Source organism: Pan paniscus, chromosome 19 (assembly GCF_029289425.2).
Source record: "Pan paniscus chromosome 19, NHGRI_mPanPan1-v2.0_pri, whole genome shotgun sequence".
NCBI classification, from domain to species: domain Eukaryota; kingdom Metazoa; phylum Chordata; class Mammalia; order Primates; family Hominidae; genus Pan; species Pan paniscus.
In genome coordinates, this window is record NC_073268.2 from 53,940,719 (window position 1) to 53,961,286 (window position 20,568).

General features: G+C 43.8%; 1 protein-coding gene across 11 annotated transcripts in view; it reads left to right on the top strand.

Annotated features, from left to right (window-relative positions):
• PRPSAP2 (phosphoribosyl pyrophosphate synthetase associated protein 2) overlaps positions 1–20,568 on the top strand; it is a 76,239-nt gene that overhangs the window by 20,362 nt on the left and 35,309 nt on the right. For all 11 annotated transcript variants that reach the window (XM_008966750.4, XM_063599203.1, XM_008966719.6 and 8 more), the window contains 3 exons: positions 2,313–2,485; positions 7,208–7,323; positions 13,417–13,472. In XM_008966750.4, coding sequence (XP_008964998.1) covers positions 2,313–2,485; positions 7,208–7,323; positions 13,417–13,472 — 345 coding nt within the window. The remainder of the gene's footprint in view (positions 1–2,312; positions 2,486–7,207; positions 7,324–13,416; positions 13,473–20,568) is intronic.

Here is a 20,568-nt window from a genome sequence, read left to right on the forward strand (position 1 = left end):
GAACCCTGTCTCTACTAAAAATACAAAAAATTAGCTGGGCATGGTCATGAGCGCCTGTAGTCCCAGCTACTCAGGTGGCTGAGGCACGAGAATTGCTTGAACGCAGGAGGCAGAGGTTGTAGTGAGCTGAGATCACGCCACTGGATTCCAGCCTGGGTAAAAGAACAAGGCTCCATCTCGAAGTAAAAAAAAAAAAAGGCTGGGCGAGGTGGCTTACACCTATAATCCCAGAGCTTTGGGAGGCCGAGGCGGGCAGATCAGGAGTTCAAGACCAGCCTGGCCAACATGGTGAAACCCTGTCTCTACTGAAAATACAAAAATTAGCTGGGCGTGGTGATATGCGCTTCTAATTCCAGCTACTTGGGAGGCTGAGGCATGAGAATCGCTTGAACCCAGGAGACAGAGGGTGCAGTGAGCCAAGATGGCGCCACTGTACTCCAGGCTGGGTGATAGAGTGAGACTCCATCTCAAAAAAAAAAAAAAAGCCTGTAATCCCACCACTTTGGGAGGCCCCAGGCGTGCACATCACCTGAGGTCGGGAGTTCAAGACCAGCCTGACCAACATGGAGAAACGCTCTGTCTGCTAAAAATGCAAAATTAGCCGGGCATGGTGGCGCGTGCCTGTGATCCCAGCTACTCGGGAGGCTGAGACAGGAGAATTGCTTGATCCTGGGAGGCGGAGGTTGCGGTGAGCCGAGATCATGCCATTGCACTCCAGCCTGGGCAACAAGAGCAGAACTCTTGTCTCAAAAACAAACAAACAAAAAAATGATTTAGTGTTGTCAGATACATCTTATACTTCATTTTACTACAGATTAGTGGTAGCACTAAAAATAAAAGAGAAATTTAAAATTAAGAAAATTCCATCCATTAACTGAAGTTTTCCTGTATTTCAAACAAGACTGTCCTTATCTGAGTTCAGTAATGGAAAGCCTTGTTCCTCCACTCTTATCCTTCCCATAGAATACTTTTCTGAAAATCTTTTTTTTTCCTAAGTTAATTAACAGGGTGAAAGTCTCTTTTAACTCATCAGATGTCAGACTTGTTGTATAGTGACAGAGAATCTACTCACCCGAATGTTCTGTGTTTCCATTCACTCCTTCTTTCATTAACAAATACTTATTTTGAATGTCTACAATATGTGAATTACAGTTAGTTACACGTATGCAAGATGCCTCCATGATTAAAACAGAGAAAGTCCTTGTCCTTGTGGAGTTTATATTCCAGTGGAGGAAGACATAAAGTGAGCATAATAAAGACATAGATTATCTAGAAGGTGATGAGTGGTTTGGAAAAAAATAAGACAGCATGGTGAGATGATAGTGGTGAGAGGGCAGAGAGAGGCAGACAGGGTAGGCCTCATTGTGGAGGTGACATTTGAACAGAGACTAGAGAAGGTGAGGGAGAGTCAGGTGACTAGGTGGGGAGAAAAGCATTGCAGGCAGTGGGAACGCCTAGAGCAAGCCCCTTAGCGGTGTGAGCTGCTGTGGGAGGACTGAACAGGGTCAGGTGTGGCCAGGCAAGAGGGGAGGGGCGGATCCTCAACTTTGGACTGGAGTTGTAAATTTGAGAGTTGCCACCATCTATGAAGCTGTGAAATTAGATGAGAAGCCCAAAGGACGAGAGGGAACAGAAAGAGAGGACACATGAGCAAGTCCTGGGACGTGAGGCTGGGGAGAAGAGGAACCAGCAAAAGAAACCAAGGGTGGAAGGAGGACACCAGAGAGGGGCATTCTGGAAGCCAAGTGACCGTGGACATGGCCGCATGGAGGCCACTGATGACCTTTATGAAAACAAAGCTTCACTGGACTATTTGGGAGAGACTGAGAGTAGATAAATTGGAGATAGTGTAAGATGTACAGCAAAGGGGAGCAGAGGGGAGAGTGGTTATGAGTCGTGTTAATGGAAGTAACAGAATGTTTGTGGCCGATGGGTTGTCAGTGGTGGAGGCAGGAGAGGAGAGAGAATTCCTTACATAGGTGTGCCATTTGGAGGGATTAATTTTAGGGCCACTGGCATGGAAATTTCCTCTGACTGATGACTGAGGGCAGGCCGACTCCTGGGGCACAGATGCACATAGTGGGAGCTTGTGGACACGCTCCTCTGAGAGTACTTAAGTAGGGTGGTCAGTTGAGAGCAGATGATGGGGGATCTTATGGAGGCCTGAGAAAAGAGGAATTTATTGGTTGTTTTTTTTCTGCCTTGCACCTTAGGTTGTATAAAGGCATGAGTAACACACTGCTGACACTTTTTGGAACAGGGAATACTGTGTTGTAGATCCCTTGATGAGATTTGCTGTGTCTTTGTTACAGGGACGTGAACACCACCATCATGGAGCTCCTGATCATGGTGTATGCATGTAAGACCTCTTGTGCCAAGAGCATCATCGGCGTGATACCCTACTTTCCTTACAGCAAGCAGTGCAAGATGAGAAAAAGAGGCTCCATTGTCTCTAAATTGCTGGCTTCCATGATGTGCAAAGCTGGTAAGAATGGCAGATGTTTCACAATTAATTGGGGGCCTGGGAGTTTTATTTATTTATTCTCTCTTTTTTAAGACAGGGTCTTGGCCTGTCACCTAGGCTGGAGTGTAGTGGCGTGATCATAGCTCACTGCAACTTGAACTCCTACAGTCAAGCAGTCCACCAGAGCCTCCCAAGTAGCTAGGACTATAGGCACATACCACCCTGCCTGCTAATTTTTAAATTTTTTGTAGATACTGGGTCTTACTATGTTGTTCAGGCTGGTTTTGAACTGCTGGCCTCAAGGGATGTTTCTGCTCCGGCCTCCCAGGGTGCTGAGATTATAGTCATGAACCACCATACCCTGCTGGAGTTTTATTTTTACCTTAGAAATATCAAAGTAATGGCTGGGCACAGCGGCTCACGCCTGCAATCCCAATGCTTTGGGAAGCTATGTGGGATGATCTTTGAACTCCTGGGCTCAAGTGATCCCCCTGAGTAGTTGGAACTATGGACATATACCACCGTGCCTGCCTAGATAGGCATTTATTGGAAAAGATACATATTATTCTGTGTCAGGCATTTTCAGGTAACAACCTAAGTATTTTTCCTGTGTTTCTAAATAACCTTCATAGTTGTTATTGGGTATGTGTGTCAATATATTTGTGTTTGTGTGTGTGCGCGCTTATATAAGTGTATATGATTTTATTTATTTATTTATTTATTTTGAGATGGAGTTTCGCTCCTGTTGCCCAGGCTGGAGTGCAATGGCATGATCTTCGCTCACCGCAACCTCCACCTCCCTGGTTCAAGCGATTCTCCTGCCTCAGCCTCCCAAGTAGCTGGGATTACAGGCATGTGCCACCACGCCTGGCTAATTTTGTATTTTTAGTAGAGACAGGGTTTCTCCGTGTTGGTCAGGCTGGTCTCAAACTCCCGACCTCAGGGATCTTCCCGCCTCAGACTCCCAAAGTGCTGGGATTACAGGCGTAAGCCACTGCACCCGGCCTGTGATTTTTTTATTTTAATTTTTATTCTGTTGTATTTATTTATTTTTTGAGACGGAGTCTTGCTCCGTTGCCCAGGCTGGAGTGCAGTGGTGGCACCTCGGCTCACTACAACCACTGTCTCCTGGGTTCAAGCGATTTTTGTACCTTAGCTTCTCTAGTAGCTGGGACTACAGGTGCCTGCCACCACACTCGGCTAATTTTTGTATTTTTAGTAGAGATGGGGTTTTGCCATGTTGGCCAGGCTGGTCTCGAACTCCTGACCTCAAGTGATCCACCTGCTTTGGGCTCCTAAAATTCTGGGATTACAGACACAAGCCACCATAGCCAGCCTGAATGTATATGATTTTAGAAGGTATGTATCACGGAGCATTTGCACAGAGTGAATAGAATAAAAGTCCCCATATCACTGCATTTTAAGACAGGTACTTATTGTAGAATAAACCTTCTTTTTTTTTGTTTGTTTTTTGAGACGGAGTCTTGCTCTGTTGCCCAGTCTGGAGTGCAATGATGTGATCTTGGCTCACTGCAACCTCCACCACCCGGGTTCAAGCAATTCTCCTGCCTCAGCCCCCAGAGTAGCTGGGATTGCAGGCACACACCAACATGCCCAACTAATTATTATTATTTTTATTTTTTATTTTTGAGTCAGTCTCACCTGTCATCCAGGCTGGAGTGCAGTAGCGCGATCTCGGCTCACCGCAACCTCCACTTCCTGGGTTCAAGTGATTCACCTGCCTCAGCCTCCTGAGTAGCTGGGATTACTGGCACCCACCACCACGCCTGGCTAATTTTTGTATTTTTAGTAGAGACGAGGTTTCACCATGTTGGCCATGCTTGTCTCGAACTCTTGACCTCAGGTGATCCACCTTCCTCAGCCTCCCAAAGTGTTGGGATTACAGGCGTGAGCCACCACGCCCAGCCCAGAATAAACTTTCTAAGATAGTTTTTCAGTAAAGGCAAACGTAAAACAAACATTTAAAAACTAGGCAGGGTGCGGTGGCTCACGCCTGTAATCCCAGCACTTTGGGAGAACAAGGTGGGCGATCACCTGAGGTTGGGAGTTCCAGAGCAGCCTGACCAACATGGAAAAACCCCGTCTCTACTAACAATACAAAATTAGCTGGGTGTGGTGACACATGCCTATAATCCCAGCTACTCGGGAGTCTGAGGCAGGAGAATTGCTTGAACCCGGGAGGTGGAGGTTGTGGTGAACCAAGATCATGCTGTTGCACTCCAGCCTGGGCAATAAGAGCAAAACTCCGTCTCAAAAAAATAAAAATAAAATTAAAAACTCAACCCAAAGCAACCTCAGGAGCCTACCCCATTGTAAACACTATGACAGGCAGCTGGTGAGGAGAGCAGGCTTGCCTGCTGAATCTTCAGGAAAGGGCCCATCTTCTCTACCAGCCTTGCTTGATGGGCCTCCAGACTTACTTTCCTGTTCTTTTGGGCAAGTAATGCTTTAAACAATTTTTCATACTGAATTTTCCTTACACTTTTCTGGTGATCGTTACAAAGGTGGTGAAGGTTTTCTGTTTTCTCCAATTTCCAGGCTGGTGCAGTTTGTCTTGATATCTTTTTTTTTCCCCACGGGTCTCAGTCCTCTTGCCCGGGCTGGGGTGCAGTGGTGTGATCACTGCTCACTACGAGGAGGTAGCCTTGACCTCCTGGGTTCAAGTGATCCTCCGACCTTAGCTTCCAGAGTAACTAGGGACTACAGGCATGCATCACCATACCTGACTAGTTTTTTGTATTTTTAGTAGAAATGGAGTCTCACCATGTGGCCCAGGCCATTTTCAAACACCTGGGCTCAAGTGATACTCCTGCCTCGGCCTCCCAAAGTGCTGGGTTTACAGGCATGAGCCACCACACCCGGCTGACTTGTTATCTTAAGATTGGGCTTTGCCATGCCTGTTAAACTTCAAGAAGATTTGATCTGCTCTAATATAATTTTTAAAGACTCTTCTGTATTACTGTTATCTTTGCTATATTATGACTATTTTTTATTTATTTATTTTTTCGAGATGGAGTCTCGCTCTGTCGCCCAGGCTGGAGTGCAGTGGCATGATCTCAGCTCACTGCAACCTCCACCTCCTGGATTCAAGTGATTCTCCTGCCTCAGCCTCCCTAGAAGCTGAGATTACAGGCACATGCCACCACACTTGGCTAATTTTTGTATTTTTAGTAGAAACGGGGTTTCACCGTGTTGGCCAGGCTGGTCTTGAACTCCTGACCTCAGGTGATCCGCCTGCCTCAGCCTCCCAAAGTGCTGGGATTACAGCTGTGAGTCATCGCACCTGACCAAGACTTTAAATTGATGTGAAAATCAGGCATCTCACAGTACTAAAAAAAAAAAATTTTTTTTGAAAAATACAAGTGCTGAGTTTTTTTGATGGTAGAGCAATTTTGTCTTTTTTTTTTGAGACCAAGTCTCCCCCTTTCACCCAGGTCGGAGTGAAGTGGTGCAATCTCGGCTCACTGCAACCTCCGCCCCCCCAGGTTCAAGCGAATTCTCCTGCCTCAGCCTCCCGAGTAGCTGGGATTATGGGCACATGCCACCATGCCTGGCTAATTTTTGTGTTTTTAGTAGAGATGAGGTTTCCCCATGTTGGCCAGGCTGGTCTCCAACTCCTGACCTCAGGTGATCCACCCGCCTCGGCCTCCCAAAGTGCTGGGATTACAGGCGTGGGTCACCGTGTCCGGCCTTATTTTTTATTTTTTTGAGGCAAGATCTCACTCTGTCACCCAGACTGGAATGCAGTGGCTCAATCTCAGCTCACTTGCAGCCTTGACCTTCTGCACTGAAGCGATTCTCCCACCTTAGCCTCCTGAGTATCTGGGACTACAGACGTGCGCCACCATGCCTGGCTAATTTTTGTTTTGTAGAGACGGGGTTTTGCCATGTTCCCCAGGCTGATCTCAAACTCCTGAGCTCAAGCAGTTTGTCAGCCTTGGCCTTCAAAGTGCTAGGATTACAGGTGTGAGCCACTGTGCCCGGCCATGAGAGCAATTTTTTTTTTTTTTTTTAAGATGGAGTCTTGCTCTGTCACCCAGGCTGGAGTGCAGTGGCATGATCTTGGCTCACTGCAACCTCTGCCTCCCGGATTCAAGCGATTCTTCTGCCTCAGCCTCCCAAGTAGCTGGGACTACAGGCGCACACCACCACGCCCAGCTAATTTTTGTATTTTTAGTAAAGATGGGGTTTCATCATATTGGTCAGGCTGGCGTTGAACTCCTGACCTTGTGATCCACCCGCCTTGCCCTCCCAAAGTGCTGGGATTACAGGCGTGAGCCACAGTGCCCGGCTGGAGAGCAATTTTTTAATAGTAACTTATTGTATATAGTATTTTATGTAGTACCTATTTCATACAGTGCAACTTGTTTTTAAACTGTTTATAGGCTGGGTGCAGTGGCTCATGCCTGTATTCCCAGCACTTTGGGAGGCTGAGGCAGGAGGATTACTTGAGGTCAGGAGTTCGAGACCAACCTGGCCAATATGATGAAACCCCTTCTCTACTAAAAATACAGAATTATCTGGGCGTGGTGGCATGCACCTGTATTCCCAGCTACTTTCAAGGCTGAGGTGAGAGGATTGCTTCAGCCTAGGAGTTCAAGGCTGCAGTTAGCTATGGTCATGCCACTGCACTCCAGCCTGGGTGACAGAATGGGATCCCATCTTAAAAAAAAAAAAAAAAAAAAAAAGTATTTATTGCTTGTGTCTGCTTTATTTTCAAAGGTCTAACTCATCTTATTACTATGGATTTACACCAGAAGGAAATTCAGGGCTTCTTCAATATTCCTGTTGACAATTTAAGAGCATCTCCCTTCTTATTACAGTATATTCAAGAAGAGGTGAGCTAGCTCAAACTTTTTTATTTTAACATTCTGATTAAGGTTGAAAGATGTATTTCCATTTCCTTAGGATACCCCTAAAGGATTAAAACTTGATGTATTCTACTTAAAATACCATTATACTTTATAGCTATAATCCAACGCATTTTAGAATTCTGAATCTGCAGTTTGTTTCTTTAGTTAAGCTCTTAAAATTGCTTTTTCTTTTGGACCTCAAGTACCTAGAATTGGACTAGATATGATTGTAATGAGTAATTTACTCTCATTACTAGTCTATGCTTGATCCTGGTTCTGTTTTATGTATCCATCTATCCATCCTGTCTCTCTGTCCATCCAGTTATAATAGTCAGCATCCATGATCCCCCCTCCCAGCAAGAAAACTAGAGTCATCATCATAACTTAGAGCTGCTCATGGGCTCCTTCTCTGTCCTATCCCCCTGCCTCCTTCCACCCTAGGGAACCTCTGTTCTGAAGCGGTGCTGAATCTGTCAGATGCTTTTTCTGTATCAGTGGAGATGATCATTTTTTTTCCTTCATTCTGTTAATGTGGTTTATTACCACCCTTGAATCCTGGGATAAATCAGATGTTTAATTTTAATATAGCTATATTTGTTTTTCTTTGATATGAGTTAGCATTTTTGTGACTTACTATTTAAGAAAGCTTTTAAAATGTTAATTTATACTGTACTTAGCTATTTTGCTTTTAGCTGTTTTTCTTTCTTTTTTTTTTTTTTTTTTTGTGGTGGGGGTGTGATGGAGTCACTCCCAGGCTGGAGTGTAATGGCGCAATCTCAGCCCACTGAAACCTCCACCTCCCGAGTTCAAGCAATTCTCGAGTAGCTGGGATTACAGGCATGCGCCAACACACCTGGCTAATTTTTTGTATCTTTAGTAGAGATGGGGTTTCACCATGTTGGCCAGGCTGATCTCGAACGCTGACCTCGTGATCTGCCTGCCTCGGCCTCCCAAAGTGCTGGGATTACAGGCATGAGCCACCGTACCTGGCCTTAGCTGTTTTTCTTATATAAATTATTTCTCTCTTTAATAACTTTTCTAGATAACTTCTTTTTACAGTACTGTATTTAAAAGAAGATAACTTCTTTTTACAGTACTGTGTTTAAAAGATGGCAGTTTATAGGTTTCTGAGGAACTTCTTTCTGGTAAGAGTACAGGGCTTCCCCATTCTCCAGCACTTGTTATAAGTCCTTATAGAGAAAATGAATTTAAGTATTTTTGAAAGAGAAAAATGTAAAATATTCTGCTTTTTTTTTTCCTTTAAAGTTACACACAAGAAACATAAAAACTCTACGCCAGGCGCAGTGGCTCACGCCTATAATCCCAGCACTTTGGGAGTCTGAGGCGGGTGGATCACTTGAGGTCAGGAGTTCAGACCAGCCTAGCCAACATGGTGAAACCCCATCTCTACTAAAAATACATAATTAGCTGGATGTGGTGGCGCGTGCCTGTAATCCCAGTTACTTGGGAGGCTGAGGCAGGAGAATTGCTTGAACCTGGGAGGTGGAGGTTACAGTGAGCCAGGATTGTGCCACGGCACTCCTGCCTGGGTGACAGAGCGAGACTATCTCAAAAAAACAAAAAAGAAAACAAAAATACTCTAACAAATTAAAAAAATAATAGAGACTTTAATTTTACCTGAAAAATTTTATGTTTTTTTTTGAAACAGGGTCTTTCTCTGTCACCCAGGTTGGAGTGCTGTAGTGCCATGATAGCTCACTGCAACCTTGAACTCCTGGGCTCAAGAGATTTCTCCCACCTCAGCCTTCTGAGTAGCTGAGACTAGAGGTGTGCCACCACACCTAGCTAATTTTTAAAAAATATTTCCCGAGTCAGAATCTTGCTGTGTTACCCAGGCTGGTCTCAAACTCCTGGCCTCAAGCGATCCTCCTGCCTCAGCCTCCCAAAGCAGTGTGATTACAGGTGTGAGCCACTGTGCCTGGCCTAATTTTACCTGAATATTATTCTCAGTTGAGAGAGAAGGTGAGATAAAATTGGCAAATGTCTTGATAGGGAAGGATGAAGAGGTTTAGGCAGAGAGAGAGTGAGAGGGTGAGCATTGAACGTGATTCAGTTAGCAACCAGCCGCATGGAGAAACCTGTCATTTTGGAAGAAATAGAGCAGTCGCTATAGACTTATGTGGGTTGCTGTCGACATCTTGTTGTTTTAGGGGATGTTTCCATTCAAGACACAGGCATGTTGTGTGCCAGTGTCTCAAGGCACAAATGGCAATTGCACCTCTTAAGGGATGCCCGGTGGGTGAGCCTAAAGAACGAAGGCTGGGGCACCCTTGTGCTGGTTGCAAGGTCAGGCTGGAAGCCTAACACTAGTCATTGCCTGTAGTGCAGGCTTCTACCTGAGGATGACACTGCCTTCTACTTGAAAAAATCCCCATTTTAGTTTCATTGTTGAGAAGAAGTCAGGGCTGAGTGTGGTGGCCCACACCTATAATCCCAGCACTTTGAGAGGCTGAGGAGGTTGGATCAGTTGAGTCCAGGAGTTTAAGACCATCCTCGGCAATATGGCAAAACCCTGTCTCTACAAAAAATACAAAAATTAACCAGGTGTGGTGGTGCATCCCTGTGGTCCCACCTACTCGAGAGGATGAGAAGTGGGAGGATTGCTTGAGCCTGGGAGGTTGAAGTTGCCCAGGTGGTCGAGGCTGCATCAAGCCGTGATCTGGGCGACAGAGTGAGATTCCATCTCACAAAAAAAAAAAAAAAAAAAAATTTAATATGTGGGAACTCAGTGTTAAAAAGGAATTTTTGTGTATTGCTTTTTTCTTTTTTTTGGAGACAGTCTCTCTCTGTCACTCAGGCTGGAGTGCGATTTTGGCTTACTGCAGCCTCCGCCTCCTGGGTTCAAGCAAGCATATCTGGCTAATTTTTGTTTTTTGTTTTTTTTTGAGATGGAGTTTCGCTCTTGTTGCCCAGGCTGGAGTGCAATGGCATGATCTCGGCTCACAGCAACCTCCACCTCCCAGGTTCAAGTGATTGTCCTGCCTCAGCCTCCCGAGTAGCTGGGGTTACAGGCATGTGCCACCACACCCGGCTAATTTTGTATTTTTAGTAGAGACAGGGTTTCTCCTTGTTGGTCAGGCTGGTCTCGAACTCCTGACCTCAGGTGATCTGCCCACCTTGGCCTCCCAAAGTGCTGGGATTACAGGTGTGAGCCACCGCACTTGGCCTAATTTTTGTGTTTTTAGTAGAGATAGGGTTTCACCGTGTTGGCCAGGCTGGTCTTGAACTTCTGAACTCCAGTGATCTGCCTGCCTCAGCTTCCCAAAGTCCTGGTATTACAGGCATGAGCTACTACACCTGGCCTGTATTGCCTTTTTATAGTATACGTATCTTGTCTCTTTTGTTTTCGTGTGTTAGAGCCTCTTAAAGCAGGGGATAGATATTCATGTTTCACTGAATCTAAGGTGCTGTCAGTCCAGGCTTACATTATTTTACGTCACCAAGAAAGAAGAAAACACTGCTAATTACACTGTGGCACTGTGCCTTCTTGTCACTTAGTGATCCTATTCTGCAGGTTTTGATGCTGACGCTTTCTCCATCTCTTGTGTTTGTCACTGGAATTTAAGCACCTTCTGCCAGAGTCAGAAGGAACATTCTGGAACTAGGATGCTCGTTGCCTTGAAATTTTTGCCATCTATTCTTTTTGAGACGGAGTCTCACTCTGTCGCCCAGGCTGGAGTGCAGTGGCGCAATCTCAGCTTACTGCAAGCTCCGCCTCCCGGGTTCACGCCATTCTCCTGGGCCTCAGCCTCCCCAGTAGCTGGGACTACAGGCACCTACCACCACGCCTGGCTAATTTTTTTGTAGTTTTAGTAGAGATGGGGTTTCACCGCGTTAACCAGGATGGTCTCAATCTCCTGACCTAATGATCTGCCCGCCTCAGCCTCCCAAAGTGCTGGGATTACAGGTGTGAGCCACCGCGCCCAGCCAACTTTTGCCATCTCTTCTGAGGGCGTCTGACAGTGTCTGTTGCCTTCCACTGCACTGCTGGGGATGTGTCAGGCAGTCCTTTTCACAGTTTGACCTACTGGTAGGGATCTTCCTTTCTTAAGTTTCATAAAGCATTTGATTGTTGCCTTGCAAGAAAATGTGGAATTGTATCATTTTTCCGGTGATGAATATTTGATTCATGAATATCAAATTATACTCTGATGGTCTCTTCCTGTGTCTTTCTGCATACATGATAATTTTTCTTTTCTTCTTTTTTTTTTTTTGAGACGGAGTTTTGTTCTTGTTGCCCAGGCTGGAGTGCAGTGGCGCAATCTCAGCTCATCACAACCTCCGCCTCCCAGGTTCAAGCGATTCTCCTGCCTCAGCCTCCCGAGTAGCTGGGATTACAGGCATGGGCCACCATACCTGGCTAATTTTGTATTTTTAGTAGAAAGGGGGTTTTCCATGTTGGTCAGGCTGGTCTTGAACTCCCAAACTCAGGTTATCCACTCGCCTCAACCTCCCAGAGTGCTGGGATTACAAGCGTGAAGCCACCGTGCCCGGCTTGATAATTTTTCATTTTAATGAAAAATTTTAATGAAAAGAATCATAGTAATTCTTTCTGGAGACATTTTAAATGGGTTCAAACAATTCTCCTGGGTTCAAACAATTCTCCGGCCTCAGTCTCCTGAGTAGCTGGATTACAGGTGTGCACCACCACGCCTGGCTAATTTTTTTTTGCATTTTTAGTATCGAGGGGGTTTCACCATGCTGGCCAGGCTGGTCTTGGCTCAGATGTTCTGCCCACCTTGGCCTCCCAAAGTGCTGGGATTATGGGCATGAGCCACCGTGCCTGGCCATCTTTGGGAAATTTTTTTAATCTGTTAAGTATTTCATCCCTTCTATTTCTTTTATTATTTTCCTTTGGGAACTATTAGGTCCTGAAAATTTTGGATCTAGTCTCTATAACTTTTAAAAACTTATTTTACTTTTTGCATACTTATATATAGCATTCTGGGGAAATTCCTTGGCTTGATCTTCCCTGGTTTGTTCTTCAAGTTGTGTTTATTCTGCTGTTAAGCCAGCCAGCTACTGGGTTTCTTTAGACCATAATAACTTCTTCCCCCTAGATTTATTTTTGGTTCTTTTTCATAATAACTTGTTCTTTCTTGTTGTATATAATTTCCCATTTTAACCTCCGTAGAGACAATAGACTTGTTTTTGTTAGAGTCCTTTCTTTTAGGTCCTTTAATTGTTATTAACTGTTTTCTTGGTTCTGTCTTTTCTTGGCTAGGTTTGGTAATGTTTGATGATGTTTGATGAGACAAGGAAGTACATGAAAAAGTTTAGAAAGACTGCCAGCAAAAATAATGAAAGTGCCCAAATGGAAATATATTTTACTGCCTTACTTCCTGAGAGTGTTGGACAAATTAGGCTTTCCTGTAGATACAGCTGAGCCATGTGATTATGCCGGAGGCAACTGTACTAAATTATTCAAATTAATCATTTTTTGTTCATTTGCTAAGTAGTTATTATTTAGTGTTTGTTGTATGGTAGGCATTGTTTTATACATGTTGCTAGGTGTTATTAACTGCTCATATTAAAATTCATTGGTGTAATTGTGAGAAAAAAGCAATGAGAATATAGTTAATATATTTTTTTAAAATAGTGCTGGGCCAATTATCCTTTAACAAATTGGTTACTTCAACATGTTATGACTGCGATATGTTAAATAGCCATTTGTTTGGACTGCAGTAATTTGGAATTTGACAGTCAGCTTGTATTCAGATTGAATTGGATATCCTTGTACTTTGAAATTACATGTAATTAGGATTCTTGTTGACGAGATATATAGAAACATCTTTACACTGCATCATTAGTATTTGCTGGCAGAGATAAGAGCTAATCACAAATTATCCCTACTTTTTTCCTAAAAGAAGTCTGTGTGGCTCACAAGTTAGTAATATTTTTTCATAGGCAGGTTCCTTTCTTCATTTTCCAAAGGAGAATTTTACTTTGAACTTTTTCTTTTTTTGGAAAACTTTCAACTAGCCAAGCATTTTTGGGTCTGTTGGAATTTTCCTTTTTGTTGACATGCAGTAATACCTGACTTCTTGTCTGTCACAGATCCCAGATTACAGGAATGCAGTAATCGTGGCCAAGTCTCCAGCCTCGGCGAAGAGGTAGGTGGGAATCTCACAACCTCTTTCTGGATCTACTTCTAAGGATTGTATCCGTGATGAGTTCCAGGCATTCTAATTTGAACTTCAGTGGTTCCCAGCGATATCTCTTATTTTTCTTCCATGGACTGGTATTTTAAGATTGTTCTGTCAACTCCATTTATTAAGTAAACATTTTAATTTCCTCTCTTTTTTTTTCCAATCCCACTCTATGATTGCCAGACATACTTCCTTTTTTAAGTTATCTTCCACTTACACTTTCTTTTATTTTTATTATTATTATTATTTATTTTATTTTATTTCTTTATTTTTTGAGATGGAGTTTCGCTCTTGTTGCCCAAGCTGGAGTGCAGTGGCGCGATCTCGGCTCACCACAACCTCCACCTCCTGGGTTCAAGCGATTCTCCTGCCTCAGCCTCCCAAGTAGCTGGGATTACAGGCGTGCACCACCATGCCTGGCTAATTTTTGTATTTTTAGTAGAGATGAGGTTTCACCATGTTGGTCAGGCTGGTCTCAAACTCCTGACTTCAGGTGATCCACCTGCCTTGGCCTCCCAAGGTGCTGGGATTACAGGTGTGAGCCACCACACTGGGCCTTATTTTTATTTTTAATAGTAGAAACAGAGTTTTGCCATGTTGTCCAGGCAGGTCTTGAACTACTGAGGCTCAAACGATCCACCCACCCACCTTACCCTCCCAAAGTGCTGGGATTACAGGCATGAGCCACTGTGCCTGACCTCAATCATATTTCTCGACGAAAGCAATCCAGTTCTGGGGAATACGATCTAGTGTTTTCCCCAGACCCAGATTGACAATCACATGTCAATCTTCGAGTCTGGCGTTTACAGTACTGGCGAATATTTACAGTACTAGCAGACAACTTCGTAGTTGTTTACTGCCCCTTATTTGAGGAACTCAGAAATTGATTAACAGAATTTTATCCAGCTGAGAGGCCAGTTATTTGTATATGTTAAAGGTGACATTTTACAAAATTGACACAACCTGAGGTGTACCAAAGGGGGAGCCTTGAGAGTCAGTAGAGTGAGTTACATGTAACCTGGAGTAACTGATGTGTCACTAGTGCATACTTAAAATTATATGTCGGTTGAGAGGATTTCTTATACCACCAGTGTTTTGTGGAGAAGCCACTCCACTGGAGAGGGAAAGAACAAAATCACTTGTAGGAATAAAGCCTTTTTCCTAAAAAAGCCCTTTTAAAGTTATTTTCCAGTTGAATACCTTTGATCACTGGATTGTTGTTGAGTCCTGTGGAATGAAAGAAAGTGTAGGGTGCCTCCACCCTGGGCTCGTGGGCTGGCAGTATTGAAGGATGGAGGAGAACTTGCACACAGTAAGCCATTGATTTCAAAAGTATTTCACATAAGTCATTGACGTTATGAATTAAGAATAGCACTTTAATATGTAGACTTAGTATATTAAATAAAATAAATTGGCATTTGAGATAAAACCATTACATGGCTGTGTTCTTGTGGCTGACTTTCCCAACCCAGCCGGGCCTGTGTTCACCCATGTGTCCTTCAAGAAGTTGTATCACCTGATCTCGTCTTGTCCATTTGATTAAATTGTAAGAAACAGACTGAATTTTAGAATGTAAACATTTCAAATAGCTTTTCCAAACATTTCTTCAAAGGCTGAATTAATTTTACTTAATAATTTTTCTCTGATATACATGCTTTAAAAAAATTTAGGTGAAAAATCACATAATATACAATCATTTTAAAGTATAGAATTCACTGGCATTTAGTGCATTCACAATGTTGTGTAACCACCACCTGTCTCTATTTTCAGAACATTTTCGTCATCCCAGAAGAACATCTAGTACCCATTCAGCAATCATTCCTTATCCCTTCACCTTCTGTCCCTCGGCAGCCACACAGTATGTGGCCCTTTGTGTCTGGTTTCTTTCACTTAGCAGTTTTCAAGGTTCATCTATGGTGTAGCATGTAGTATCTCAGTGTTTTGTTGTCGCTGTTATTGTTCGAGACAAAATCTTACTCTGTTGCCGAGGCTGGAGTGCAGTAGCACGATCTCAGCTCACTGCAACCTCCGCCTCCTGGGTTCAAGCAATTCTCCTGCCTCAGCCTCCCAGGTAGCTGGAATTACAGGTGCGTGCCACCACACCTGGGTAATTTTTGTATTTCTGGTAGAGATGAGGTTTCACCATGTTGGTCAGGCTGGTCTTGAACTTCTGACCTTGTGATCTGCCTGCCTCGGCCTCCCAAAGTGCTGGGATTACAGGCGTGAGCCACCGCACTTGGCCAGTACCTCAGTCCTTTTGATGGCTGAGTAATATTGCATTGTATGTGTATACTAGTTTGTTTATCCATTCATCTGTTGATGGACACTTTTTTTTTTTTTACCGTTTGGCTATTATGAATAGTACTCCTATGGTCAGTCATGGATTAGTTTTTGTGTTGGCATAAGTTTTCATTTTTCCTTTCTTGTGGATATATATTAGGATTGGAATTGCTGGGTCATATGGCAGTTTCGTTTATGTTTTGAGGAACTATCAGTCTCTTTTCCACTGCAGCTGCCCATTTTACATTCCCACCAGCAGAGTATGAGGGTTCCAACTTCTCCACATCTTCACCAACACTTAATTCTCTGATTTTTTTCCTTATAATCATCCTAGTGGGTGTGAAATTGTACCTTATCGTGGTTTTCATTTGCATTTCCCTAATGATTGATGATGTTGAGTATCTTTTTTTTTTTTTTTTTTTTAATGAGACAGGGTCTCAGTATGTTGCTCAGGCTGGGCTCAAACTCTTGGGCTCAATCAATCCTTCTGCCTCAGCCTGTTGAGTGTGTGTGTGTGTGTGTGTGTGTGTGTGTGTGTGTGTGTATATATATATATTTTTTTTTTTTTTTTTTTTTTTGAGACAGAGTCTCACTCTGTCACCCAGGCTGGAGTGCAGTGGCGCGATCTCGGCTCACTGCAACCTCCGCCTCCCAGGTTTAAGCGATTCTCCTGCCTCAGCCTCTTGAGTAGCTGGGATTACAGGCATGCGCCACCATGCCTAGCTGTTGAGTATATTTTTATGTGCTTTTTGGCCATTTGTATATATTTGGAGAAATGCCTGTTCACACCCTTTGCCCATTTAATAATTGGGTTGTCTTTTTGTTGAGTTGTAAGTACTCTTTATATATTCTACATACTAAACCTTGTTAGATACATGATTTGCAGATATTTTCTCTCTTTCTGCAGATTGTCTTTTCACTGTCTTGATGGTGTTCTTTCACACAAAAAGGTTTCAATGCTGGTAAAGTTCAGTTTATCTTTTTTTTTTTTTTTGAGACAGAGTCTCAGTCTGTTGCCTAGGCTGGAGTGCAGTGTCTCAGCTCACTGCAACCTCTGCCTCCCGGATACAAGCGAGTCTCCTGCCTCAGCCTCCTGAGTAGCTGGGATTACAGGTGCCCGCCACCACACCCGGCTAATTTTTTGTATTTTTTAGTAGAGATGGAGTTTCACCATGTTGGCCAGGCTGGTCTCGAACTCTTGACCTCGTGATCCGCCTGCCTTGGCCTCCCAAATCAATTTATCTTTTTTGTTATTGCCTCTGCTTCTGATGTCATGTCTAAGAATCCATTGGCCAAGTGTAGTGGCTCACTTCTGTAATCTCAGCACTTCGGGAGGCTGAGGCAGAAGGATCACTTGAGCCCAGGAATTTGAGACCAGCCAGGGCAATATAGTGAGACCTCGTTTTTAAGAAAAAAAAACATTAACTGGATGTGGTGGCATTTGTCTGTGGTTCTAGCTACTTGGGTGGCTGAGGTGGGAGGATTGCTTGAGCCCAAGAGGTCAAGGCTACAGTGAGCCGTGATTGCACCACTGCCTTCCAGTCTGATTGACAGAGCCAGATCCTGTCTCAAAAAAAAAAAAAAAAAAGAAGAACAGTCCATTGCCAAATCCGAGGTCATGAAATTTACCCCTGTATTGTCTCCTAATGGTTTTAGTTTTTGCTCTTATATTTAGGTATTTGATTTTTTTTTTTTTTTTGAGACAGAGTCTTGCTCTGTTGCCCAGACTGGAGTGCAGTGGCATGATCTTGGCCCATTGCAACCTCCACCTCCTGGGTTCAAGCGATTCTCCTGCCTCAGCCTCTTCAGTAGCTGGGATTACAGTCATGCGCTACCACGCCTGGCTAATTTTTGTATTTTTAGTAGAGACAGGGTTTCACCATGTTCGTCAGGCTGGTCTCGAACTCCTGACCTCAAGTGATCTGCCTGCCTTGGCCTCCCAAAATGCTGAGATTACAGGCGTGAGCCACCGTGCTTGGCTGGTCTTTGATCATTTTGAGTTAATATGTGTATATGGAGTAAGATGGGCATCCAACTTCATCCTGAGCATGGGAGATGCAGTTATTCCAGCACCATTTGTTGAAAGACTGACTTTTTTCCATTATATTGCCTTTGCTCTTTTATCAAAGATCAGTTGACAATATTTATGTAGGTCTATTTCTGAGCTCCCTGTTTTGTTCCATTTATATATTTGTCTGTTCTTTCACCAATCCCACAGTGTCTTGATACTATAGCTTTTTTTTTTTTTTTTTTTTTTTTTAAAGACTGAGTCTTTGTTACCTAGGCTGGAGTACAATTGCTTGATCTCAGCTCACTGCAGCCTCCACTTCCTGGGTTCAAGTGATTCTTGTGCCTCAGCCTTCTGAGTAGCTGGGCTTACAGGTGTGCACCACTATGCCTGGCTAATTTTTGTGTTTTTAGTAGAGACGGGGTTTCGCCACGTTGGCCAGACTGGTCTCCAACTCCTGACCTCAAGTGATCTTGACCTCAAGTGATCATCCCAAAGTATTGGGATTACAGGCATGAGCCACCGCACCCAGCCACCATAGCTTTTTAATTTTTTTGAGATGGAGTTTCACTCTTGTTGCCCGGGCTGCACAATCTTGGCTCACTGCAACCTCTGCCTCCCAGGTTCAAGCAATTCTATTGCCTCAGCCTCCCAAGTAGCTGGGATTACAGGTGTGCACCACTTCACCTGGCTAATTAGTAGAGATGGGGTTTCACTATGTTGGTCAGGCTGGTGACCAACCTGATCTCCTGACCTCAGGTGATCCACCCACCTCGGACTCCCAAAGTGCTGGGATTACAGACGTGAGCCACCATGCTCGGCCCTCTATAGCTTTTTTTTTCTTTTGAGACGGAGTTTCGCTCTTGTTACCCAGGCTGGGGTATAATGGCACGATCTCAGCTCACCCTGCAACCTCCACCTCTCGGGTTCAAGTGATTCTCCTGCCTCAGCCTTCTGACTAGCTGGGATTACAGGCATGCGCCACCACGCCTATCTAATTTTGTATTTTTAGTAGAGATGGGGTTTCTCCATGTTGGTCAGGCTGGTCTCGAACTCCCGACCTCAGGTGATCTGCCTGCCTCGGCATCCCAAAGTGTTGGGATTATAGGCATGATCCACCGTGCCCGGCCCTCTATAGCTTTTCAATAGTTTTTTTTTTTTTTTTTTTTTGAGACAGAGTCTTGCTCTGTTGCCCAGGCTGGAGTGCAGTGGTGCAATCTTGGCTCACTGCACCCTCCACCTCCTGGGTTTAAGCAATTCTCTGCCTCACTTCCTGAGTAGCTGGGATTACAGGCACCTGCCACCATGCCCAGCTAATTTTTAATTTTTGTATTTTTAGTAGAGATGGGGTTTCACCATCTTGGCCAGGCCAGTCTTGAACTCCTGACCTCGTGATCCACCTGCCTCAGTCTCCCAAAGTGCTGGGATTACAGGCGTGAGTCACCACGCCCAGCCTTAATAGTCTTCAAGTTGGGTATTGTCACACCTCCAACTTTGTTCTTCAATATTGTGTTGGCTATTTTGGGTCTTTTGCCTCTCCATATAAACTTCAGAATCAGTTTTTTGAAATACACAAAATAACTTGTTGGGATTTAGATTGGGATTTGCATTAAATCTGTAGATCAAATTGGGGAGAACTGGCATCTTGACAATATTGAGTCTTCCTATCCATGAACATGGGATATCATTTTTAAAAAATTCATCTTTGATTTCTGTCATCAGAGTTTTGTAGTTTTCCCCATATAGATGTGTACTTTTTTTTTTTTTTTTAAAGAGAGAAAGTCTTGCTCTGTTTACCCAGACTGGAGTGCACTGGTGCCATCACAGCTCACTACAGCCTTGAATTTTTGGGCTCATGGCAATCCTTTCATTTCAGCCTCCTGAGTAGCTAGGACTATAGGTGTGCACCACCATGCCTGGCTAATTAAAAATATATATATATATTTTTTGTTAGAGACAGGGGTCTGACTGTGTTGCCTAGGCTGGTGTCTAACTCCTAGGCTCAGCCTCCCAGTGTTGGGATTGCAGGCATGAGCCATCACTTCCAGCCCATATTTTGTTATATTTATGCCTAAATAAATATTTCATTTCTTTGGGTGTCCCTTAATTTTTTAGACATTGTTTTCTTTAGTTCTGTGAACATATTTATGATAGCTAATTTATTGTGTCTAGTTATTCTGACATTGGGCTTTTTCAGAGATCGTTTTCTGTTGACTGCTTTTTTACTGTGTATGGGCCATGTTTTTCTTTTTTTTAATGTTTAAAAAAACTTACTACTTTATTATTTTAATTTAATTTAATTTTTATTTTTATTTTATGACAGAGTCTTGCTCTGTTGCCCAGGCTGGAGTGCAGTGGCATGATCTCAGCTCACTGTGACCTCTGCCTCCCGGCAGCGATTCTCCTGCCTTAGCCTCCTGAGTAGCTGGGATTACAGGTGTGTGCCACCAAGCCCAGCTAATTTTTGTATTTTTAGTAGAGACAGGGTTTCACCATGTTGGCTGGGCTGGTCTCAAAACTCCTGACCTCAGGTGATCCACCCATCTTGGCCTCCCAAAATGCTGGGATTACAGGTGTGAGCCACCGTGCCTGGCCAAAACTTCTTACTTTAAAAAAGAATACAGAAACAAGATCTTGCTGTGTTTCTGGACCGGTCTCAAACTCCTGGCCTCAAGCAATCTTCCTGCCTTGGGCCTCCTGAAGTTCTAGAATTAAAAGTGTGAGCCACCATGCCCGGCCCATATTTTCCTTTTTGTTTGCATGCCTTGTACA